The sequence below is a fragment of the Phyllostomus hastatus genome, unplaced genomic scaffold (genome assembly GCF_019186645.2).
Source record: "Phyllostomus hastatus isolate PE091 unplaced genomic scaffold, TTU_PhHast_1.1 phas_scaffold_1674, whole genome shotgun sequence".
Taxonomy (NCBI): domain Eukaryota; kingdom Metazoa; phylum Chordata; class Mammalia; order Chiroptera; family Phyllostomidae; genus Phyllostomus; species Phyllostomus hastatus.
In genome coordinates, this window is record NW_025334011.1 from 13,334,894 (window position 1) to 13,361,915 (window position 27,022).

The 27,022-nt window shown below is 37.6% G+C and overlaps 2 protein-coding genes across 2 annotated transcripts in view; both read right to left on the minus strand.

The window, feature by feature from the left end:
- The window catches only part of LOC123831075 (ankyrin repeat domain-containing protein 26-like), a 154,168-nt gene extending 153,043 nt beyond the window's left edge, over window positions 1-1,125 (minus strand). The window contains 1 exon segment of the mRNA XM_045857710.1: window positions 917-1,125. Coding sequence (XP_045713666.1) covers window positions 917-1,125 — 209 coding nt within the window.
- Window positions 1,126-6,600: 5,475 nt separating this feature from the next.
- The window catches only part of YME1L1 (YME1 like 1 ATPase), a 61,896-nt gene continuing 41,474 nt past the window's right edge, over window positions 6,601-27,022 (minus strand). Inside the window, exons 9-19 of the mRNA XM_045857984.1 lie at window positions 23,097-23,187; window positions 19,994-20,146; window positions 18,881-19,013; window positions 18,048-18,110; window positions 16,873-16,985; window positions 15,279-15,434; window positions 12,056-12,207; window positions 11,077-11,203; window positions 10,911-10,984; window positions 10,170-10,256; window positions 6,601-7,920 (exon numbers count right to left, since the gene is read on the minus strand). Coding sequence (XP_045713940.1) covers window positions 7,777-7,920; window positions 10,170-10,256; window positions 10,911-10,984; window positions 11,077-11,203; window positions 12,056-12,207; window positions 15,279-15,434; window positions 16,873-16,985; window positions 18,048-18,110; window positions 18,881-19,013; window positions 19,994-20,146; window positions 23,097-23,187 — 1,293 coding nt within the window. The 3' untranslated portion in view covers window positions 6,601-7,776. The remainder of the gene's footprint in view (window positions 7,921-10,169; window positions 10,257-10,910; window positions 10,985-11,076; window positions 11,204-12,055; window positions 12,208-15,278; window positions 15,435-16,872; window positions 16,986-18,047; window positions 18,111-18,880; window positions 19,014-19,993; window positions 20,147-23,096; window positions 23,188-27,022) is intronic.

Consider the following 27,022-nt stretch of genomic DNA (forward strand, 5'->3'; position numbering starts at 1 on the left):
GATACTTTATGGACAGACCTCATACATTGGTGTACACTGATATAAAATGGATATTGGATTTTATCCCAAGAATTTTTAGTCCAGAAGTTGATCTATTATGGAAATTATTTCTATTATCCAGTTTTGTATAGTATGCAGCACTATTAGGTAGAAGTTAGAAAATGCAGGAGGATGAAGGTGGGAGAGGGTCCACAGTGCTCAAAGAAAAAGCCCATAAATAACTTTAGTTAACTAATCTAACTTTGATTATTTGCCTCTGGTCACCTGTTTTACAAGGGATAACAAGAGGACCTATGTGTTTTACAAAGGATGACAGGAGGTTGTCTGGAGCAAGATCAGAATCTGGGCTAACAACCCTCCACACGTGTGTATGTTTAGGTGGTATGTTGATGGGGGGCGGGGAGCTGGCACCACCTTTACCCACCAATCAATGTGCAACTCCCTCAAACCCTCCCACCAACTATATAAGCCCTCAGGACAAAGGACCTTAAAGAGATCTTAAAGGCCAAGGGAAGAGGTTGCCTTGCCCTTTACCCATGACTTTCTCCTCACCTCCCAAGGTCCATCCTCTTCCACAAGAACCTGTCTAATAAACTCTACCTATCTACTAATCCGCTTTGATTCTTGACTGCATGGGTGAGAAGAACGGAGTTTCCCACAACATGTGAACATCGAATATAGAATGCTGCATATACCTAAAGTGTTCTTGGAGAGGAATTATGAGTGGGTCCTTAAGTTTTTGTTTTTGCTGCTCCTAAAGGCAGCCTGAGTGCTCGACCCCGTAGCGCAGCGCCCTCGGTGACAGGAGGGCTGAGCTCCACCTGGCGGAGCGGGGCAGGTGAGCACTTTTCCCAGGTCCACCCACCTCCTCCAGGTTGACCCCCGCCCTGGCCGCCGGCCTCGCAGTCCCTATTACCTGTTCATCTTGTCTGTATCGTTCACGCCATTTCTGCGGAACAACAGAATCTGCCGCACTTTCGCTGCGTTGCCCATCGTGGCAGCTCTGTGGATCTTTCCCAGATCTTTTTCTTGGATTTGGTACCCGTACGGCGAGGTAAATTCTACCCTCTTGTTCTCTGGGCTGGTGGGCAAGCCCTTCTTACCCTCAAAGCCAAAAAACTTCATCTCAGTTAGCCTAAGAGCTTCAGAGAAGCCTCACCTTCCCCTTAACCTTCCACCGCTTCCTGAGCCCAACACTATCGCTCTAGATAAGCCAAACGCCTCACTAGCGCTCTAGATAAACCAACCGCCACTCGCCACTCCAACTCTTCTACACTCCAACAAAGAAGAAAGGCGGTTTAGAACCTTTCAGCCCAGAATTATTGTAACCGAGCAACCCCATCACGCACAAACACTACTGCACACGGGCCCTTCAGAGCTCATCCCCACGCGTGCGCACAAGCCCTACAGCCGGATACCTAGAACACGTGTGCAGGGTGCCGAGGTTTTAAAAACTCAGCGATGGCTTGCAGCCTGTGGGGTTCTGTTCATACACTGGTGGGTTTTGCCAGTGTTTCCCACAAATCTGCAGAAGTTATATTCACCCCAGTGGAAAGCTGTCTCTGCTTACTTCTTGGGGCTAGAGTGGTGCGGAATTTGAGGGTGCTGAAGGCCTCCAGCCCAGAAAGCTCCCCTATGTATCTACATCATCTTGTCCCTCACTTTACTCCTCTTCCACATCCCTTTGGGCCCAGCCATTCTCCAAGGAATTTGGCGGATCAACAACAGAGGTTTTCATTGTTTCACAGATTGTGGAAAAATGTGTATACAAGTGCAAAATTATGAGAAACAAATACACCTTCTCTAGATGAAATGAAAGCACATTTTCGCATGCCTCTAAATCCTTTGTCCCAGCTTTACAGCTCCGTTTTCTTTACTTTTATTTCCCCCAATTAAATCTTTAATTAATCCAAGATTTATTTTGGAGGAGCATGGTATAACATTTAAGGACCTTTAAAAAATGGTGATTCATGTGTTGCAAACCATCTTTTCTCACCTGGTTTAAAATGTCATTGTACTGTGCATTAAATTTGCAGGTTATGTTTATTTCTTGGTTTTCTGTTCTTGTCCACTGATCTGCTGCTTCTTGCACCAGTACTCCACTACTTTAATTTCTTTATAACATGTATTTCAATGTTACAGTTCCAAAGTTTCCCCTCATTATCCTTTTCGCTATTCTCTTGGCAATGTTTCCCCCAATATTTGAGATGAATTCTGAAATCAATACTCCAAGCTTAAAAACATTATTTTAATTAGCTTGAGAATTTTAACTGACAATCTCTTGAATCAGTATATCCAGATACATATTATGTCTAAGTCTTATTACACATTCCTCATCAGCTTTTGATAGTTCTTAAGCAAATTCTGCCCACCTCTAGACGTATCAGGGACTTTTCATTTTTGTTGTAATAGTTTATTTTTTCATTATAATTTATCAATTATTGTTTTGGTATCAGTGCATTTGACCAGACTGTAGAACTTTTTCAGGCTGTAATTTTGTAACTGGAGGAGTTGACAGTTTGTGGCAGGTTCTCAGCAAAGGCAAAGTGAATGGTAAAAATTTCACCAGAGATATATAATATTGAGGAATGGTATGATGCAGATTTAAAAAAGTCAAATACAAACAAGAGCTGCTTTTATTGATGAGTAAGGTGATCACTTTAGAAAAAATAAACATATAGCTAATTTTTCCTCAAATTCCATTAGCCAAAATCTTAATTTGCTTACTAACCTTGTACAATCTTATCTTCATCATTATGAATCCTCTTGTGCTCCTCACATTCCGCATTTTTTTTTTAAAGATTTTATTTTTATTTATTTTTAGAGAGGGAAGGGAGGGAGAAAGAGAGAATTATCAATGTGCGGTTGCTGGGGGCCGTGGCCTGCAACCCAGGCATGTGCTATGACTGGGAATAGAACCTGCGACACTTTGGTTGGCAGCCCGAGCTCAATCCACTGAGCTACGCCAGCCAGGGCTACGTTCCGCATTCTTTAAAGCTTGCAAACTTGAAACCTAAATACTTATTTCCACTTCCATTTTTCTCCATCAGCAACTCCTGTCTTTCCATCTACATGTCATTTCTTAGGAAGTCAAAATATGTTGACTCCATACTCCACAGAAACTGGCATAAATATGTGAGTGTATACAGAAACTCCTTTTAATGTAGTTCTTGACCTAGTGATTCCAATTGGACTATGCCTGGTATTGTGGGCAAAGCAGACAGGAACAGGCACAGACCCAGAACAACAGCTCATGCAAAACCCCAGCTCACTCAGAACTCACCAGGCTCCTCTTACTGTACATTTGGCTAATGATTTTAATAACTAACCAAAATGAAATGTAACAGAAACAAACACCACACAAAACTGGGAAGTTTGGCAACCATATTCTTACAGAAAGACAAATGCATGAACATGAACTTAGGTACTTACTTCTCAGAGGCCATTTATTGCCATTTTGTTCTTTATTGGTTGACTAACTTGCAAAATTGTTTGGAATTAGTAACTCAACTTAGTGCTTGGACTTTTAGGATTGCTGCTGGACAGTGCTAGAGTCCCTGCTGAGAGACTCACTCCTTCATTGGTAAAAAACAATGAACAAAAACAACAAAAATTTCTCAGATCTACTCAGCATAGGTACACCAAATGGTTTTGGTGCATGTGAATGGTTTCAACTATGATCACCAAGCATTTGCTTCTTACAGCAGCCCAACTCAAAAACTCTATCTTACTTGTCTCCTCAGACCAGTAAAGGCTCTCTGTAGTGACTGACATCTGAAGAGAAAACACTGACATTTCCAGAGGCAGCCTATAATGAGTGCCAAAGACATCGCCAAGCTGCAGAAGAGGAGACACACACCAGGACTCCAGGTCAATCATAGAGATTTGGCTGACCCTAGTGTTTTTGCATGGAGCAAAGAAACTTGAGGAGTCTATGTTAGGCCAACTCTGAGCTTCCGTATTCTTATAACTTGCCTCCTTACTGGAGGCAAGTTATAAAACAAAGCAAGAACCACCCTCTACAAAGTTAATCACACTCCCTATTTGTAATATTAGCTAAAATTCAAAAAAAATCACAAAGAAACAAGAAAGGGAGGCCCAAGGTGAGGAAGAAAACACGAACTGTGTATCTACTCCAGATACTGGATTTATCATACCTAAAAGCAGCTATTATGAACGTGTTCTAAGAACTAATGGAAGTCATGTTTAAAGAATTAACTAAAACAACCCTAGGGATAGCGCTCATTTAGTTAGAGCACTGTACCAATACAGCAAGGCTGCACGTTCAATCCTTACGGCACAGACAAGAATCAACCAATGAGTGCATAAACAAGTGGAACAACAAATCCCTGTTTCTCTCTCTCTCTCCTTTCCTCTCTAAAATCAATAAACTAAAACAATTTTAACAAAAGTTTTGATGAAAATAATGCAATACAGGATCTCAACTAAAACAGAGTATATGAGAGATCAAATTAGAATTTGGTGCTGAAAAATAAAGTGATTTGAAGTGAAAAATTCAGTTGATTTGGGATGGTAGAAGAATTCAGCGACCTCAAAGAATCAACAGAAATTATTCAATCTGAAGAGAGAACAACAAGAACCAGAAACAAAGCCTTAGAGACCAGATCAACACCAAGTGTGCCAACATATGTGAAAGGACAACTCCAGAAGGAGGAGAGAGAAAATAAAGGGTAGTTAAGTATACTGGAAGAAATAATTGTCAAGAACTTCTCAAATCTGATGAAAAATATTTATTTACAGATCCAAGAAGCTCAGAAAAACCAAGTAGAAAAAACACAAGGATATCTACACCTAAATATATCATAGTCAAACTACTAAAAGAGAAGGCTAAGAAAAGTATCTTAAAAACAACAAAATAAGCCCTGGCTGGTGTAGCTCAGTGGATTGAGCGCGGGCTGGGAACCAAAGTGTCCCAGGTTCGATTCCCAGCCAGGGTACATTCCTGGGTTGCAGGCCATAACCCCCAGCAACCACACATTGATGTATGTCTGTCTGTCTGTCTGCCCCCCCTTCCTCTCTAAAATAAATAAATAAATAAAATATTTAAAAAAAAAAAAAAACAAGAGATAAGTAACCAGTCACCAAAGAAGACCATAACAGCTGACTTATCAAAAATAATGGACATCAGGAGTCTGTAGGATAACATATTCAAAGTGACTAAAGAAAAGAACTGCCTGACCATGTATTATTCTATATTCAGCAAAACTATTCTTTTTTAAGCTTTTATTTATTTATTTTTAGAGAGGGAAGGGGGGCGGGGAGGGAGGGAGAGAGAGAGGGAGAGAGAGAGAGGGAGAGAGAGAGAGAGAGAGAGAGAGAGAGAGGGAGAGGGAGAGGGAGAGGGAGAGGGAGAGAGAGAGAGAGAGAGAGAGAGAGAGAGAGAGAGAGAGAGAGAGAGAATCAATGTGTGGTTGCTGGGGGCCGTGGCCTGCAATCCAGGCATGTGCACTGACTGGGAATAGAATCTTCGATGCTTTGGTTCACAGCCCGCACTCAATCCACTGAGCTACGCCAGCCAGGGCAAAACTATTCTTTTTTAAAAGGCAAAACAGAGACATTCCCAAAGACTGCGGATATAAAATTATATAAAGCAGTAGTTATCTGTATTGCTGAATTGTAACATACAGATATAACAAATGACACTAACAGCACAAAGAAGATATACTAAAACAAAGTTAGTACAACCAGAATTAAATATTATTTTGTGATAAGTTGATGCATATTATCACCCCCAGAGCAACCACTTAAATGTAACTCAAAAAAAGAGGAAGGAATCTCTTTGGCTATGATAAAAACAAAAACAAGTAACAGATATAAAAAGCAAGTATATCCATATTAAATATGAATGAAATACATCCCCAACTCAAATAACAGGAGATAGTGAGACTAGATTCTAGAAAGTCAAGATCCAACCATGGCCAGGTGGCTCAGCTGGTTGGAGCATCCTCCTGTACACCAGAAGGCTGTGGGTTTAATTTCCAGTCAAGGGCACATACAGGAGGAAACCAATGAATGTTCTCTCTCACGTCAGTGTTGCTCTCTCTCTAAAACCAATAAACATATCCTTGGGTGATTATAAAAAGGTTAAGATTCAGCCAATAAAGGACACATATTCATAATATACAGTTTCTTAAAATACATTAAAAAAACAACCTCTGAAGGTGTAGGGGGTCATATATTTAAATAGATGTCTCCAAAGATATACAAATGGCAAACAGCATAGGACAGAGTTCTCATCACTCGTGCTAGGAAAATATACATTAAATCCACAATGAGGTATTACTTCATATCCACTAGAATGGCCTTATTAAAAAGACAGATTATAAGAAGTACTGTATAAAATGTGGAGACACTGGAAACTTCAGACATTGGTGAATGGAACATCATATGGTACAGTTACTTTGAAATCAGTTCCTCAGGTCAGTAAAACTTACATGACTCATCAATTTTAATCTTACAAGTCTATCCAAGAAAATGAAACATGAATCTACAACAAAGACATGTGCACACACATACATATACACACACAAAGGAGTGGAAGGGAGGAAAAGAGAAAAAGGGAGGTGGCAATAAAAAAAATTAGGCAAATGAATGCAATTTATTAAAATGTGTCAAGCATGTATGGAAGTTCCTTCTATTTATTCTGGTAACATTTCTGCAAGTCTGAAATTAGATCAAAATTTAAAATTATTTTAAAAAGGGGCAAGATTCTCATGTGGCAAATTCCTCCTATCAACATCTTCAATGAAGACCATATACAGCTTAAAAGTTATTAGAAAACTATAGGTAATTTTAATAAAGTCACTTCAAGAATATAATTTGGTTAAATATAAAAACCAATACAATGTACCCTAAAATACTTTTTCTATTGAGTTAAATAAATTTATCTGTAAATCCTGTAACAACATGTTCATATTCACAAAATCTGAATGAAAAACACACACATTTTCCATTTCTGACACAGGGTAATTCAAAAGTTCATTTCGAAGGGGACTGAGATTTCAGTCTAATTTTACTTTTAATACCAAGCATAATTATACAGTTATTCAGAATTTGAAATGCTACTTTTTTATTTAACAAAATATTGCCACTCTGAAATAAATTTCATTAGCATGATAAAATTAATAAAGACCATGAAAATGAAAGCTGCACTTTTAAGTTTATAATCATAACATTCTGATTGTATCTATACATTAACAATTCTCCATTCTTGAGATTTTTAAAAAACATTTTATATGTGGACCATCTGGAGCATAATTAAGTGCATTTTAATGAAGTTTCCACTGATGTATGTAGAAACATGGTTTACCAGCAGCCAAATAGCGGCACTTCTTTGTCTAAGATCAATGGCACTATCTAGAAATAAGGACGGTTCTTCAACAATTTCATTTTGCTAAGTAAAAACACTTCCAAGGAGCTAAAGGCACAATTTTATTTACATCTAGTGGAGTAACAGACCATAAAATTGTTACATATGTGCGACTTAATAACTGATGGACATTTCTCAGACAATCTGTTTTCAATCCTGATAGTTCTTTATTTTCTTTAACATATTTGCTATGGATTGCTAATTTGCAATATGTATCATGAGAATAACCAAAATTAGATAAATGTGACAAAAGGTTGACAATGTGTTTCACATCCTTGAGTGGTACTACATCAAAAATGGGAGAAAAATGTTGCAAAAGGAGCTGACTGCAATGCTACTTATATTCTTGTGGTAAAACCAGCAATGTACCCATCTCAAGAGAGTTATCATCTTAAATCTAATTTCTTCCCCTCAAGTACAATTTGAATCTCTTTGGCATCCAAAGTCTCATAGATCAATAAAGCTTCAGCTAGATTCTTATGCTCTTTTGCATGAGTCTTCAAGATATGTTTTGCTCGTTCATATGAGTCCTAAAACAGAAAAGCAGATATGTAAGAGGCAAAAAACTTACAAGCAAAAACCATAAATGAGAAAAAAAACTTTATGTACCCTAAAAATGAGAAATCTATTTATTTCTATTTATAAAAGACAAAAGCATTTAAAAGCTTGATTCCCAAAGATAACTCTTTTGTATTTTTCAAGTGTTCCATTTTGAACTGTAAAATCCATCACGTAGAAAAATGATTACCTTAGACAAAAAGTTACTTTAAAAATTAAAGTATGCTCTCTATTTATCTGCTTTTTAAATAATGACTATAAACATAGAAATCTATTTCTCTATTCAATATATATGTTTAAAAAGAGAAAATTTGATCCTTTTGCCTCTTTATTTCACCATTTTATCTAGAATGGCCAGAAAAGATCTACCTTTCCATTTTTTTACTTGGTAATATACTCACTTGTCCATATGTGACAACTGTAACAGTATTGTTACAACTGATCCTTGATTCAAATGCATTTTTTCTTTGTACCCCACCTTGAATTTGTCACTTAAATCCTGCAATTATTTTTCCAAATGTGAGTCTGGATTAAGTGTATTAGGCCGTAAGTGTGATCACCACTAACAGTTCGTTTTTGGCAGTGCCACATTTGTCTGTGCAGTGTTTTTGCCAATATCTGAGTATTTAATCGCATTTTTGCCCTTATACAACTGAATGGAAAATATACAAGTGAATTTACTAACACCAAAAAGCATAGATCATGTAAACGTAATGCAATTATTACATCTGAACCTAAATTACTATTAACTAGTAATCATGTCCCCTTAATTACAATGTAAACTGGGCTAATGGAAGGAGTACCTACTGCCTTCCCAATCTATGATTTTAAAAGTCAAAAATCCAATTTTTGCCATTTTGTGTTCTGAATTTTCGGCAATGTATTAAAGCAAAGAAACAGTATTTCTGATGCTCTAGTTACTACAGCAAAGATAATTTACTCAGAATAACATAAACAGTAAGGGAAAGAGAATTAAGATTCTGGAAAGTCAGAGACTTCTTCTGCAACACTTTCTAAACTTTTCCATTACATAAACTTCCCATACCCTTAACTACTCTAAAGCATTTCTTCTACCTCCTTCAAATTCATCAAAACTTGGCCCTCCTGGGCAGACTGCTTTCTCTGAAACTCCAAACAGCAGTTATTATTCTCATCCCAGATACTTCAGGGTAAAGGGGTGAGCCCTTTGTTCCCATCAACACTTCCAGACCATTACTAGACTACTGTTTTCTATCAAGCACCATTCCTTTGAAGTTCATACTATTCGACTACAGCCTTCCCCAGCTCCCTTCACTGTGCCACCTAAGTCCTCATTCACTAAAGATTTCTGGCACTCTGCCCAGCCTCCTCCTTCATTCTAAGACCTGCCTTCATGTGTGCCCAAATGGACACATATCCAACTTCTGAACTAGCTCCAGACCCACATCTCTCCCAACCCCTAATCTTCACTAAGACACATCAAATTTAACATGTACGAAACTGAACTCATGATCCACATCCTTCCCAGCCTTAGCCACCCGTGTTTGCTCAGAAAATGACACAACTAAATAGCTGCGTAAGGCAGAATCTAAACAAATTTATATTTTTAGACTGAATTAGCTTCTCTCTCATCCTAAACATCACAAAGGCACTTTGATCCACTATATCAGTATATCTTGAACCCACCCATGTTTCTCAATTTCTACTTTTCACCAACCTAATCCAAGTATCCATTATACCATGACTAGATTACCACAGTACTTAAGGGATCTCATTGAATCTACTCTTACACATTCTTCTTCCCTCATCTGTATTGGACACTGCAGTCAAAATGACATTTGTTTCGCTTATTCTGTATTCTCAACACATGTACAGTGCTAGGCACAAGCAAATAACAATTTATGTTGAATATATGTCAGAATGAGAAAACAATGAAGACTCAATAATCAGTATCTTCAATTCTAATATCTCTTATGGTTTTGCAGATAGAGGAAAACTGAATATTTATAATCATTGATATAAACTGTTCTTAGCCTATGGCCAGAATAAAATAAATATCCAGTTTGTGATGAGAGGTTCTCTAACAACATATTTAAGTCATGGTTACAATGGTGCATCTATTATCTCTATTACATACAGTCATATTTCCAAGAACAAAAGTCTTCAGTTACTATTTGGGAAGCACCCAAACACTTAGGCACATTATGGCTAAATAAAAAGCATAGAAAAGCACAATCATTACCCTCAGAAGGATTCTGATTTCTTGCTCAATAGCTGACTGCGTTTCTGGACTCAGTTTCCCTGTATCACTGTAGGTCATAACTCCAAGCTAAAACGAATGGGAAGAAATTGAACAACAACAACAACAAAAAAGTGACAACACCCAAACAGAAACGTAGCAGAGGAAGTACTATCCTATACATTAAGAAAACAAATTTCACGGGGGTAGGGGCAAAGAAGAAATTCAATATAAAAATGGCCTTAGGGCAAGGAAATTTCATTATTCTTCTGAAAGTATGAGACTAAAATTAGAGAGTGAGCAAGAGAGAACATTCAAAACCACCGTGAGTGCCTTCTTAGACAACCTTGGCAGCTAGTCCAAGTCCAGAAACCCACAATTCAGAGAATTGGAATTGCTTCCTGAAACTACAGTGATAATGTAAGCAAGTGGAATACGTGCAAAGGGTTAAAGTATAGCAAACTCAGCCAGTAGGTCTTTTATGTCATATGAACAGTAACAACTAAATAATTTGTCTTATCATCTGGTTAACTCATGAAGCAACAACTGTTACTGTTCGAGCAGCTAGAATAGAAACAATACCACATGTGACTCCTCAGGAAAGGTTTAGTTAAAATAAACTGGGACAAATACATTTGGAACAAGAGGCAAATAAATGTTATCAATTAATAATGAGAACCCTCCCTCACAGAGGACTTGGCACTTATCATTTGAGACATGAGGACAATTAAAATTAGTCAATACCTTTTCACTCATTCCAAATTTAGTAACCATCCGCTTTGCTATTTTAGTTGCATTATCAAAATCACTGGAAGCACCTAAAATTTAAAAATATACATAGAAGTCAATTTTAAAAATATCTCCAAGCCAACCAACATAATTTGAACTAAAGCCACTCAACACAGCCAACCTGTTGTAATGTGGTCAGTTCCAAATATAAGCTCCTCTGCCACTCTCCCTCCCATACTAACATCCATTTGTGCAAGCAGCTGAGCTCTGGTTTCATTCCATCTGTCATTCTCAGGCAACAGGGATACCTAGATAATTGAAAAACAGGAAAAAAACTCAGACAGGGTTGTTTGTTTGTTTGGTCAAGACATGGGAAGGGAGAGAAAAAGAGAGGGAGAAAAACACTGGTTGCCTCTCACATGCACCCCAACTGGGGAATGAAGCGGCAACCCAGGCATGTGTCCTGACTAGGAATCAAACCAGATACCTTTCGCTTTGCACTCTGATGCCCAACCAACTGAGCCACAAAACCCACAGCAAAATTGAGAGAGTTTTGAAACACTGATGTTAATAACCAGAATTATCATCTGGCTCTCTCACCTTACTTAATACCATGATGCCGAATGCCCAAAGACATTTAGTACAGATGGTCATCAGGTGACTGACTGATGAGAAAACCATCACTTTATAAAAAAAGGAAAATTCTTTATAAAGCAAAATGGGTTTTATAAATAACAAACAGGTAGATAATGCCACTATAGGCCTGTTTTATCCTGCTGCACAAAAATATTTAAAATATCTCTAAATAGAAAGATATGACAATATTTGTACTCAGTAAGAAAAATCTTAGAAAAACTACTGAACAGTATACACTTTCTTCTGTGAGGGGAAAATAACAATTACATAATTAATAATTATACTTTGTTGTCATTCTGGAATCAGATTTCATAATGTAAATGTATAGTACTTGAAATATTAAGGAAATTCTTTATTAACAGATAACTTTCACAAGTATCTCCAATTTCAAGATGGTTTGGGAAGTTAAAGTCTCAACAAACTTGAGAAGCAGTTCAATTTTCTTTTTAAGTGATTCTTATCAGCGATTCCATACATGAGCTCCTGGTAAGTGCTATTAGCAAAAAAACCTACAAAGTACTTACATGCCCGAGTGTTGGCCCGCGAGGCATGATCGTGGCTTTGTTGATCGGCATTGCATCTTTAGTGTAATATGCAATGATAGCGTGGCCAGATTCATGATACGCAGTGATAGTTTTGTTTTTATTATCAATTTCCACGCTTCTACGTTCAGGACCTAAAGACAAACATTTAATCAGGTAAAACACTCCATTAGAAAGGTCTATTTAAGTGAATAAAACCAACTGGCCTCAAAGCTGTTCTTAAAGGAATATGATTTAATATGACCAATAAATATTTTAAGCAAAATAAAAGTTTAAAAATGAGTAGAATTCTACACATAAAAGGTCTGTACAGAAAATATCCAGCCATGTAATATCAAAGTTAGAGGCATTTACTTTTTTAACATATATTTTATTGACTATGCTATTACAGTTGTCCCATTTTTATTGTCTTTATTCCCCTCCACCCTGTTCCCCACCCTTCCACCAGCATTCCCCCCTTGTTTCATGTCCACGGGTCATACATGTAAGTTCTTTGGCTTCTCCATTTTGTACCTACCATTCATGCCTCTTATTCCCTGTACCTTTCCCCCCATTCTCCCCTTCTCTCTCCCCCCGGATAACCCTCCATGTGCTCTCTATTTCTGTGATTCTGTTCCTATTGTAGTTGTTTGCTTAGTTTGTTTTTCTGGGTTCAGTTGTTAGTTGAGTTTGTTGTCATTTTACTGTTCGTATTTTTTAACTTTTTCTTAGATAAGTCCCTCTAACATTTATATAATAAGAGCTTGGTAATGATGAACTCCTTTAACTTGACCTTATCTGGGAAGCACTTTATCTGCCCTTCCATTCTAAACAATAGCTTTGCTGGAGAGAGTAATCGTGAATGCAGGTCCTTGCCTTTCATGACCTGGAATACTTCTTGCCAGCCCCTTCTTGCCTGCAAGGTTTCTTTTGAGAAATCAGTTGATAGTCTGATGGGCACTCCTTTGTGTAGTTAACTGTCTCCTTTTCTCTTGCTGCTTTTAAGATTTTCTTATCTTTAATGTAATATAATATAATTATGATGTGTATTGGTGTTTGCTTCCTTAGGTCCAACTTCTTTGGGGCTCTCTGAGTTTCCTGGAAGTCTATTTCCTTTGCCAGATTGGGAAAGTTCTCTTTCATTATATTTTCAAATAAGTTTTCAATTCCTGGCTCTTCTTCCTCTTCTCCCTTTGGCGCCTCTATGGCTCCGATGTTGGAACATTTAAAATTGTCCTGAGGTTCCTGAGCCTCCCCTTATTTTTTTGAATTGTTTCTTCTTTCTGTTCTGGCTGATCATTTATTTCTTCCTTCTGCTCCAAACTGTTCATCTGAGTCCCTGCTTCCTTCCCTTCACAGTTGGTTCCCTTTATTTAACTTTTCATAACCTTCACTTTTTCCTCTATATTGCCACCATATGCAACCATTTTTGTGAGCATCCTGATTACCAGTGTTTTGAACTCTGCCTCTGAGAGGCTGGCTATCTCTTCACTTAGTTGTATTTTTTTTTGGGAGCTTTGATCTGTTCTTTCATTTGGGCCATACTTTTTTTGTCTGGGTGAACCTGTCTGTAGTAAGGGGTGGAGCCTTGGGTACTCACCAGGGTGGGGCAACCCACATCTCTACGTTGTGGCCCTGTATGTTGGGGAGGGTTCTGAGAAGGAACAATGCCACCTGCTCAGCTCTTGGCTGGCTTTCAGTCACTTCCTCCGCTATGCACAAGCAAACTGGGTCCCAAACTGGGTACTGATATCAGGTGGGTGGTTTTTTGTATGTTCTAGAACCCTGTGGGTCTCTCCAATTTACTCTCCTGTGAGGCTGGGAATTTCTTAGGCCACCTCCATCCCCCCAGGTTTCCTTCAGTCACTGGTTTTGAGGGTATATTTCCTCACAGTGGAACCCTTGGTTGCATGGTCTTGCTCCCTAGGTATTCCTTCTCGTTTATCCACTCAAAAATGTGAGACTACCCACTCCACCAGCTGCCAGCTTGCCAAGAGTCCTCTCTGCCCGGCTGCCTGGCTCTGCCCCTCCTATCAGTCTAGATGAATGTTTCTTCTTTACTGCCTCAGTTATCAGACTCACATACAGTTGGATTTTCTGGCAGTTCTGGTTATTTTTAGTTTTTAAATTTGTTGTCATCCTTCTTTGGTTGTGCAAGGAGGCAAAGTGTATCTACCTACACCTCCATCTCGGCCAGAAGTCTAAAGGCATTTATTGAAGAAGCTACAAGATACAAGAAACATTGTATGTAGGACAATGACGCCTCAGTTCCCTTCAAAGTAGACACCTTGGGACCTCACACAGTTCTCCCAATCACCCTCACCTGCCTTGTCCCTACTTTCCTGGATCTCATTTTAGTTTTGGGAAAAGCCAGAAGTCACAGGGTGCCAAGTCTAGGCTGCAACAGGGCTGAGTCACCAGGGTGATTTAATGTGTTGCCAAAAAACTCTACAGGAGACATGATGCCCGAGCGGGTGTACTATTGTGATGAAGCTGCCAGGTGCCAAATGTCCACAGCTGTGGCCTTCTGAATCATCCAAATAAATAGCTTCCACAGAGAAATGTTCAAGCTTAACACAAATTTGAGGCAGATTCATTGGTATACTCACTCAGTAATTTTGAATGTGATGGCCACACAGTACACATGCTCACTCAACAGTGTATACCACCCCAACTGACTAATAAGTACAGTGAAGTTGTCATTACTCATGCATGTGCATTCCAGTCCACTATCCTTGGCTGTCAGGTTACATTGATGTCATGCAAACCATTCTCATTATATTAACAATGGTGAGACTTTTTCTGGACAGACATTGTAAACTACAACAATTTCAACTGAAAACCCAAATTGTTAGAACTATCATCTTAATTCTTATATCAGAAAAGAAAGCTTAATTCCATTTATAGAAAATAATTTCCAATTTAAAAGGAATGTCATAACTAACTTGTTTTGAAGTCAATGCAAAATTTAAAATAAAAAGTAAATGCTTAAAAGAGTAAAATTAACTATTCTTTTATCAACAATATCAGACAAGTGTAAAACATGCACACCCATGCCCCCCAAAAAGTATAATTATAAAATCTATATATGCCTGTAAGAGGACAAATTGTTTTGCTACATTCAAATAAAAATTTTCATGTTCCTCTTTGTTTTTCGTAATATCTCAAAATGAATTTATTCTCTAACATACTGAATAGTATAGGATAGGAAAAAAAGAAAACCTACCCATTAGAATTTTGTCTTTGGAAAACTCTAGTTCTTTCATGGTAACCATTTCTTTTCCATCAACAGCTGCCTTTAATGCAGCTTGGTTCACAAGATTCTCCAACTCTGCTCCAGAAAAGCCGACAGTACCTCGAGCTATGATTTCTGGATCAACAGCTATATAAAAACATGAACACAATATTAAAATTGCAAAACAGTTAATACAAAGCTTGTTGTAAAGAACTCAAATTTCCAAAGAAAAAAGAAAATAGCCATTATGAACTATAAAATATATTTTTTTAACTTTTTAAATTCATTTTTAGAGAGAGACATCAATTTGTTGTTCCACTTTCTTAATGCATTCATTGGTTGATTCTTTTTGGAGATTTTATTTATTTATTTTTAGAGAGAGGGGAAAGGATGGAAAAAGGGAAGGAAAATATAAATGTGTGTGAGGTTCATGAATCAGTTGCCTCTTGCACGCCCCCAACTGGGTACCTGGCTTGCAACCCAGGCATGTGTCCCAACAGTGAATCAAATCAGTGATCTTTTGGTTCATGGGCCAGTGCTCAATCCACTGAGCCACACCAGCCAGGGCTAAAATATTTATTTTAATGAAACTAAAAAAATAAACTTCCTTTACTAAATTCTAAGGGAAAAAAGCCAAAATTGCTATTAAACATACCATTAAAATTGACATTGGGACAATCACAAAAGTTCTTAAGTTTAAATAACTTTGTGAAAAATAAAGAAATGTAGACTTATGGGGCAATTTTAAAACCTTTAATTATGACCTATATCTTTACTGGCCTAATGACAAATCCAAAAAGCATACTCACAGACAACAATTTGTTTTCAAAGTTTTACCTTGGAATACTTTGGATATGAAAGCACCCTTTACTATGGGAAACATACTTGGTTTTATCACTTGATTCTGATAGCTTTGAAAATACTGCAACTTTAATAGCTATATTTTATTATTTGGGTTGGTCTAGGATGTTTCCTTCCCTTGTGTTTTTATAGGTTGCTTTCCCCTCCTTTGGCACCAAAGTGATTATATCATGAGGTACAGTGCTCATAATATACAGACACTTTTTTCTATCATTTCATATTTCACATTCATCTTAAAAAACATACATGTATTCATCTTAAAGTATTATCTATGTGGATACTCAAAAGAAAACTTTCATTAGAAGCATGATTCTAAATTATAAAATCTCCTGGATATACATTAATTATGATATGGACTTTCTTTTTAAGGCTATATAAATGGAAGAAAAATAGAAATAAAGGAACTGGTCTTTTAAGACACTGATCAGGTAAGAAGCTCCAATAAGGTAGACTGACTTACTACCATTTTAACAAGATAACAATGTTGCCCTGGCTGGCGTAGCTCAGTGGATTGAGCACGGGCTACGAACCAAAGTGTCACAGGTTCGATTCCCAGCCAGGGTACATGCCTGGGTTGCAGGCTATAACCCCCAGCAATTGCACATTGATGTTTCTCTCTCTCTATCTCCCTCCTTTCCCTCTCTAAAAATAAATAAATAAAATCTAAAAAAAAAAAAAGTTAAAAAAAAAGATAACAATGTTTGTATCATGGAATTAGACTTACACTGATCAAACTTTATTTTATTCAGATACCATTTCAAAATTTCTGTTCGGCCTTTTACATCTGGCCTTGGAACTGTAACCTGCATGTCAAATCGACCAGGACGAATTAAGGCGCTAAAGGAAGAATACAAAACAAATGAAAATTAGTAAGTTGTCTATGTCAAGTTAACCAGGACTACCACTCTAAGGAGAGGATGGAAAGACAATGCAACCAGAGCTTAGAAGGAGTTTTGAACATAAGTATCAACTAGTTCCTTGTAAAAATGGCTCACATAAGCTTCAACAACCGGAAGGCAGAACAATGGTATACACAGATATATGTGTGCATCTAGACAGTACACAGCCTCCAGAAACAAAAGCGTACAAGTCAGTCAGGTAGGGAACCAATAATTCTACACTTGTCTATTATGAGAACCACATACCCATCTTAACTTTGTAAGTGCAGAATGTTAAACTAGAGTCTCAAAGACAAACCATTAGATGAAATAAAAATATGACTCACTTCTATAAAACATCAACGAAAATTAAAACTACAGTACATTTTATTTTTAAAATGCTCTCCACTCAAAAAAGCTTGAGTGGTATGTAAGTTGTCAGAAGGCTATTTTAATAGGTTTCAGGAGAAACAATTAACATGCCAGCAAATGTAAAGTGAGCAACCCGTGCACCCTCTCCCTTTTGAGAACACCAGTGTCTCCCCTCCTCCCTCACCCCGGGCACTTTCTCTCTGCCCTTCTTCTTCCTGAGCTCTGAGGGCCCTTCTTTTGCCTCTGTTAACTTGTTTCCTGAGACCTGGCTCACCTTTTCTACATCTCTGGCTTTCTAAATTAACGTTCTCTCGTAATTTAAAAAATAAATAAAATGCATTATCCAGGGGGTTTTAATATATTTCAAACTGTGCAACATCACCACAATCTAATTGCAGAATATTTTCATATCTCCTCAAAAAGAAACCCCATATCCACTGGCAGTCATTCCTCAATCTCCCTAGCCTCTGGCAACCCCTAATCTATCTACTTTCTACTGCTATGAACTAATTTGGACATTTCACAAAAATGGAACCACATAATATGTGATGTTTCTGATAGGATTCCTCCTCATAGCCTAATGCTTTCAAAGTTCATCCATGTTCCAGCATGTATCAGTACTTCACAAAAATCTTCTTTTAATACTTACTTGTCTAATGCCTCTGGGAAGTTTGTGGCTCCTATGATGATAACTCCTTCATTGGGTTTGAAACTATTTAAAAAAGAGTACCTTTTCACTAAAAATTAAAACAGCACACATACAAATGTTCAACACAAAACTGTTTAACATTAACTTAACAGCAAAGAAAATGGACTAGTATTTTGTATGCCCCAAATGATCTATTTTTTAAAAGGAACAAATGTCATGCCAGTGTACATCAATAAAACTGCTAATAATAAATTACCAAATCATCTGTAATTATATATCTGCAAAATATTTGTTCTACTTAGGAAGAAATGTCCTGACACAAAAAAGCTTGGGCACCTAATTTTTGAAAAGTTATTTTCAAGTTTATCAATTCAAATTATTTGCTCCTAGACTTCCTATTTAGTTCCAAAATGTCTCATATATATATACAACAAACTTTTTTGCTTCTTTCAAAGCACCTCAACTCTTGCTTTGTATATTATGAATGCTGATGCAAGCTTTTAATGTATCTCAACACTCCAGTCTGGTCACAAATTGTGCAAGGACCAGCATGCTCTCCCATTACATCTCCAAATAGGCTACTAGTCTCAGCAGGAATCGCTGCCTTCCTGTCACAATAAAATAAATGTTAAAAATGTGTAGATATCACCAATTAAAAGGAGCTGGTACATTAATTACCCCATTAGAATGAAAAACAACACAATCCTGAAAACAGCTTCTCTTGACTTCTTGCATGAGGGACTACTCTGTTGCCTATAAACATAACATTTTCCCTCTCTCTTGAATGTTACCAAATATATCACCACACTGGAAAGGCAGGAAGAGTCAATTACCCATCCATTTCAGCAAGAAGTTGATTTATTGTCTGCCTTGAATATGGATGCATTGGAGATTCAATTCGCTTTCCACCAACAGAATCTAATTCATCAATAAAGATAACACAAGGAGCATTCGCCTTTGCTTCCCCTAGGAAAACAGAGAAGATTCAAATAAGTTTAATGAAATCAACCCTTTCTGAACAAAATTCTATAATATTAAACCTGTAAGATTGTCAAAAGATATTCATTAGGGAGAAAATATACACACACACAAAAAAAGGTTTTGTGGGGTTTTTTTTACTGATTAAAGAACAATAGCCTCAGAAGAAAAGTATAACATAAAAAAATGACATATAATAAAAACTGAGTATTCATTCACTCTTTATTCCTAGTTGTAGAAACCTTACACAGCCAATAGAGGTTAATTACATTCTACAGAAATGATGAATTTAAAAAAATAGCTTTTCCACAGTCCCCAACCAAATCTAACACTACCACTAGCTATTCTGACTGTATTTGTGAAAAAAGTACAGTTCTGTTTTATCTGACATATGTATTTTACCCGAAAACAGGACCCCACAATAGCTATTTCAGCTCACTATCAATCTTAAGTAGCAAAGAAAAGGTGAGAAACCCTCTTCTGCCCTGGCTGGTGTGGCTCAGTAGAGTGAGTGCCAGCCTGTGAACCAAAGGGTCATAGGTTCAAATCCTAGTCAGGGCACATGCCCGGGTTGTGGGCCAGGTCCCTGTTAGGGGGCGTGTGAGAGGCAACTACACATTGATGTTTTTCTCCCTCTCTTCTCCTCTCTCTAAAAATAAATGAAATATTTTTATAAAAAAAGAAAGAAACCCTCTTCTGTCCTGACTGGTGTGGCTGGGTGGGTTGGGCATTGTCCTGAAAACTGAAAGTTCACTCCATTGGGGCACATGCCTGGGATGCCAGCAGGTCCCCAGTTGGGGTTGTGCAAAAGGCAACCCATCCATGTTTCTCTCATACATCAATGTTTCTGTCCCTCTCTCTCTCCCTCCCTCCATCCTCTCTAAAAATAAACAAAACCTGAAAAGAAACCCTCTTTCCCTGAAATTAAAAAAAAATTAGTATTATATAAAAGATACATTAAAACATACTGAAAAGATTTCTTATGCGGCTGGCTCCCACACCTACAAACATCTCATCAAATTCTGATCCAGAAGCATAGTAAAAAGGAACATCAGCTTCTCCAGCCACAGCCCGGGCGAGAAGTGTCTTTCCTGTTCCTGGTGGTCCAACTAAAAGAATTCCTAAAAGGAAAAAAATAGTATATAAGAATGACTCAAATTAAAGAGAAAAGAAACAAAAACAAATCCTGATATAAATCTGACAACCAAAGTTATTAATTTTTATAATTTTGAGGTTAAAGGCACATCAATGCCCAATAATTTGAAACAACAAAACATATTTGTCTCTACTAATGATTCACTTCAGGATCTTCTCCATAACTCATTTTCCGGTATGATCTAAGTACTGTCTACATATCAGACATAAACAAGAATGAACATTCAAAGAAAGGAATAAACTTATCACTAAACAAGTAAAATTCACATAAAAAGAATTTAAGAGACTAGACAACAAATGTAATGCACAAACCTTGAACAGATATTCTTCCATGAAAAACACATTTTAAAAAGTCCCAGAAACATCTGATAAAAAATTTGAAAAATACTAAAGAGTACATGATATTAAGAAAATAGGGTAGGACAACTTTAATAGAATAAACAATGAAATATTTTAAAAAAGAAAGTAGGGTTGAATATTATTTGGTAGGATAAATTATTGTTTATTTAGGACAATGTCCTTACTCTTGGGTGATGTATAACACAGTATTTAAAGTACTTAATGTCTACAACTTTCTTTCTGACTTTTCCACATGTTTGAAAATTGTCATAACAACAAGTCTTTCATAGGTTAGAACAGAATTCCCTGGTTTAGATAATTTTTCATTTTTCAGACTACATTTGAAAAAGCAAAAAACTGTATTAATGATGTATTTTAACATTAAGAAGCCCGTTTTAAGTACAGCTCAAAAATACCCTTGAGATTATCCCTAGCCCAGGCCAGGTGGTTTGTTGTTTGCAGCACTGTTCTATAAACTAAAAGGTTGTAGGTTCAATCCCCAGTAGGAGTTATGTGCAGGAAGCAACCAACTGATGTTTCTCCCACATCAATATTTGTCTCTCTTTCCCCTCTTCCTCTATTTTTTCTAAAATCAATAAACATATCCTTGGGTGAGCATTTAAAAAAATAGACCGTTCTTGTATTTTCATATTATTATAGTTCCTAACTGGTTTAAATCATCATCAATCAATTTCTGTAGATTATATCTTACTACCCGAGGACTTCCCCACAAATTTATGAAATATTCCTTGTGACCAGAAAGCAAAATGTGATTATTTTTATTTTTTTAAATATTCTTTCTATGACATTACAGTATTGATTTAATAAATGAATCCTAAATTAGCAGATTTGTGCATATTATTTTTATATACTATTGAACATTCTCAGTAAAAATACTACAGAGTATTAAAAACAAGCCTTAAAAATAGGAATGCCCTCTTTAACTCATGGTCTCCATTTCCAGCATTGGAATCTACAATAACCTATAAATGACAAATTAATAAAACTAGAATTTGTCCTAAGGATATAATTAAGCTTATGAACAAAGCCTTAAGATGTTAAGGTGATCATCACAGTGCTAATTTCAAAAGTAAAAGATTAGAAATAAATGGTTAAAGTATAGTACAACCATATAAAGGACACCATTAATTCATTATAATTCTGTACCCAATTCCAGTATGTGGGTTTTTCCTTCACACCAACAAGCAATTCTAACATCAGATGGATATCCTACAATTTAACTCAATTCTTACACTACCTATCTGGAAACTGCACTAGATCCCATAGGTTAAGAACTCAGTCTCCCCACCCCCACTCGATATCTCAGTGACAAGACTAGGTTGTTTCCTGTGCTTCTGACCAACAAGCTGGTTAAAAGTTCCAATGTCTCCTTCCTTGGGTATGATTAATTTGCAAGAGCAGCTCACGGAACTCTGAGAAACATTTACTTAGTAGATTACTGGTTTATTATAGTATTCTTAACTAAAGAACAGCCAGATGGTAGGGCAAACAAACCCCATCCTTCTGTGTTTTTACAGAGACCTCATTACATGGACATGATTGATACTGGACAGTGGACAATGACTCAACATACAGCCCCTCTCACTCCCCAGGGGTGGGGAAATGGGTGGGTGGGTAGTACTAAATGTTCCAACATTCTAAGAGCAGGGTAGGTTCTCCTGGCAACCTGCCCCCATCCTCAGGTGTGTTCCAAAAGTTACCTCATTAATACAAGAAAACATATCTTCATTGCTCTCTTCACTGTGAAATTCCAATAGTTTTAGGATCTCTGTGTTTGAAACAGTGACTGAGACTAAATATATTTTATTATAAATCACAATGTCACATAATAATTAAAAATCATATTGAGTACCTGTGAGAAAACACCAGACAAAACCAAACTGAGGACATTCTATAAATTTATGTGTATTCTACACAGTTTTTAAGATCATAAAGCATCCACACCCCTACAAAAAAAAGACTGAGGAATTTTTTCAGATTAAAGAAAAATCTAAACGTTATATGTGAACCTGGATTGGGTCCTGAGCTTGGGGTGAGAGTGGGAATGAGGGAACCAAACTACAGAGGGTATTACTGGGACAAATACTGAAATTTGAATATGATTGTGAATTGGTAAGTTTTGGAGTAATGCTAAATTTCCTTATTTTAATAACTGTACTGGAACTGTATAAAGAAAATATCCTTATTCATAGGAAATATACAATGAGATATTTAGGACTAAAGAAGCATGCATGATATATTTATAACTTTCAACTGCTTAAAAAACATGTAAAGAAAGTAAATGAGCAAATAGAACAAAATATTTAAAATTGTTGAGTGTGGGCTGAGTATAGAGTTCTCTGTCCTATTCTTGCAAATTCATTTCAAGTTTGAAATCATAACATTTAAAATTACCCCCAAAAGATGTAAACCAGTATATTCAGAATAAGCACTTATTTATAAAATAGCAATTAAGAACTCTAAACTTTAATCAGCTAAATCTGATAAAAATTGACTTAGTAATATATTATACTATTTTTTTACATCAAGTCTGATAAAAAAAAAAAGATACCTTACCTTTTGGAAGTTTGCCTCCAAGCACAGTAAATTTCTGTGGATTTTTCAAGAATTCCACAACTTCCTGTAATTCTTGTTTAGCTTCCTCTACCTAAAGTGACACAATTTGCCAAACAATTTTAAATAATGATTAAATCATCAAGGAATCCTCTTGGAACATTGTAAATTTAATTGTAAATTAATTTGTCTTTTTTTTTCTTTAGTAGGAGTATACAAAAATACCCCTGTACAAATACACAAAGGGCTTCCTCCTGATCCTTACTGCCAATTATACAAAGTCTCCTTACATATCCCACCAAATGTTTAACTTCTTACATTTTAAAAAAATTTTTGATTATTTAATTCTGGAGAGAGGGGGAGATAGAGAGAAAGAAAGGGAGAAAAATATTGACATGTGAGAGAAACAACAATTGGTTGCCTCTCCCATGGGCCCCAACCAGGAGTGGGCCTGCAACCCAGGCATATGCATCGAACTGGGAATCTTTTGATTTTTCAAGATGATGCTCAACCAATTGAGTTACACTGGTCAGGGCTAACTTCTTACATTTTTTAAAAACTGGGTTCCTCCAGGTAACAAAAAATATTACATTCAAAATTTTAGTCAAATGTGTCAGTGGCATTTCATCTAGCAAGTTTCAAATCCAGAATTTTGGGGGGACCTGGTTATAAGCTTCATGGGCAAATTATGTGGAATTATAATACTATATTAATAAGGAATTACTATATGATATGTTAACAGTAGTATATTGTTATACTATATTAATGATAAAAGGGAATCTATATTTAACTTCAAACATTAATTTGCAATTATGAGGCTGTTTCATTATAAGAAATTACTACTAGATTATAAATGATTCAGTTCCTAACAAATGCCAAAGGGCAGTGACCACAATTAAGCTATGGTATACTGATACTGTTTTGTAAAGGGTTATGGCAAACACAGTTTAGAAGATTTAATCCCCAAAACACTGCCATGCCTAATAAGAATGAAGGCCAATCTGGCCAACAAAGATATGTAGAACATTAGCTCAACTTTTGTAATCTTGATATAAGATTACAAAAAAGGCCTATCAGAAATGATGAGCAATTTTCCTAGTTAGCATACTATAAAAGTCACAAATACAAACACCTAGTGCCAGAATGATACCAAAAATTAGTGCAGAAGGCCAGGTGCTGTTAAACAGTGGTGGCGACGCTAAACTAATAAAGAACAGTCCATTGAAGAGGCCAAAATCACAACTTTGCTCTACCAAGAAATACAGACCTAAGTACTCCAGACTTCAACTCTCTAAGGAAAAAAAAACAAAATCTTTTTATAGGTGAAATTTTCCAATTTACAAATGTTAGCTACCCATTAAAATTAAAAATATATCTGTGTGGGCACTTATTTACATCTGTTTTTTAATTTTAATTTTTATTGTTGGCACTGTTACAGATACCCCACTTGTCCCCTTTTACTCCACTCCTCCCAGCCCCCTCTCCCTCTACTTCCTGGCCGCCACCACCACCCTGTTGTGTCTATGGGTCGTGCATATATGTTCTTTGGCTTATCCTTTCACCTTCCTTCATGCAGTACCCGCCTCCCCTCCTCTTTGACAGCGTCCAAACTGTTCCATGTGTCCATGCCTCTGTTTCCATTTTGTTCCTCAGTTTATTTTGTTCATTAGATTCCACATACAAGTGAGAGCATAAGGTATTTGTCTTTCTCAGACTGGGTGTGAGAAACAGTAGGGATTCCATCAGCCCTGTAAGAAGTGGGATGGGTCAGTGGACAGAAGATCAGTCACAGGAATCACCCTGGGCTCTACAGAAGAACAACTGCTCGGGGTGGACCAAAGTCATAAAGGGAGAAATTAAGTGGCATGGCTACAGGGGTAGGGCTGAAGTGACAGCAGCAAGCGTCCCTGTGCTGGGTCCCTGTCCCACGTCATCCATGGTCAATTCCTCCCCTCCATTTAACATCAGCCTGGAGAGAGGCAACAGCCCCTCCCTGCTGACCCCTGGAGGCCCTGCCTGGCTATGATTGCTCCCAGTCTTTTGTAGACTCCAGGCTAGGCCCATGGTGCAGACTTTACTGAGGAGCTCTCCACGAGTTTCAGGAAGGCTTCAACAGTGCCAATCACATGGAAAGACACTGACATATGGGGCTGCAAAGGAGGGCCATTTTTCCCTGTGTGCCTGAGCCACACCTCTGTTCCTATGCAGAGCTCCCACTCCACACCGCCAAATCTTGGTCGGTTTTAGCCTGGAGAACTCTGCGGGCCTCATCCCAATGACTCCCGAGACCCTGACCCACCAGAAAAGGACACAGGTTCCAGGTGGGAGGGCTGGCTTTGGCATACCCTAAGACTTGCTGAGTGACCTCAGATCCAGCACTGGCACCAGGTTTAAGTCTCTATCAACCAGATGAACACCACTCGCTGAGAACCTATCTCATGCCACTCATGCACCGAATAGGCTTTCCCTGTAACAGGCAGCTGGCAGTCAGAGGTGGACCTCGGGGTTCCTTGAGACACTTGTTCATCTGCCCACAAGCCCAGAGAAGGTGGAAGGAGACTTTGGTAGCAGCTTGGCTCTTCCCACATGCACCCAGACCTGACAGAGGCAGATAAATTCTGGGGATCACTTTGCAGTTTCAGACAGGTAACCCAAGGCTGGTTACCTATAGACAGCATCTGGCATTTAATTGCACCAGAGTCCGTCCCCAAAGGCCCTGGAACCTACACACACAGTGATGGGCTTCAGAGCACACCAGAGCACAACCCAATTAGCTCCAAAAGTAGCACACTAAAAAGGAGATCTTTGCCAGCACCAGATCCTGTTGGGGTGAATTCTACTTCATGGAGTCAGCATCAGCACAGAAGCTCGGACACAGTGATGAGGATCAATCCTCATAGCCAGCCAGCCTGAGAGCCAAAACCAACCACAAATAAGCCAACAACAATCAAGAGTGAAGTACAACAGGAGGGCTCATATAACCCACACAAGGGACATTCCCTGAGCACCTAGGCTGGGTGATTAGGGAGACTGCACAACTGAGTCCCACGAGACACTACATAAGGCCACTATACCATGACTGGGAGGCATAGCAGATTTACCTAGCACAGAGGGGCTGACAAAATAGAAAGGCTGACAAAATGGAGATACAAAGAAACATGCCCCAAATGAAGGAACAGGAAAAATCCCCACAGAAAGAACTAAACAAAATGGAGGCAAGCAAACTATCACATACCTAGTTTGAAACAATGGTTATGATACTCAGTGAACTTAAGGAGAAAATGGATGAACTCAGAACTTACATAGCATAAAAAAGAACAGAGAAACAATAAAAAGAACCAGTCAGAAATGAAGAATGCAATATCTGAAATGAAGAATACACTAAAATGAATCAACAACAGATGAGATAAAGCAGAGGGGAGGTAAAGCAGAGAGCCAAATCAGTGACTTGAAGGACAAGGTAGAAGAAAACACCCAAGAAGAACACCATAAAGAAAAATGAATTGAGCTTTAAAACAGTGGCAGTATCACAGCCAATGAGGTTCATCCAAGATGCAACTACTGCTAAAACAAACAAACAACAAAAAAACAACGGAGATTTGTCTAGGGCCATCAAGCCTAAGAACATCCACACCATAGGAGTACCAGAAGGAGAAGAAGAGAGGGAGCAAGGAATTGAAAAACTATTTGAAGAAATAATGACTGAAAACTATCCTAACCTAGTTAGAAAAAAGTTTACAAGTTTAAGAACCACAGAGTCCCAAACAAGATGAACCCAAAGAGGCCCAAGCCAAGACACTTCATAATTTAAATGGCAAAGGTTAAAGATAAAGAGATAATCTTAAAAGTGCCAAGAGAAAATCATTAGTTACATAAAAAGGAGCTCCCATAAGTCTGTCAGCTGATTTTTCAACAGAAACACTGCAGGC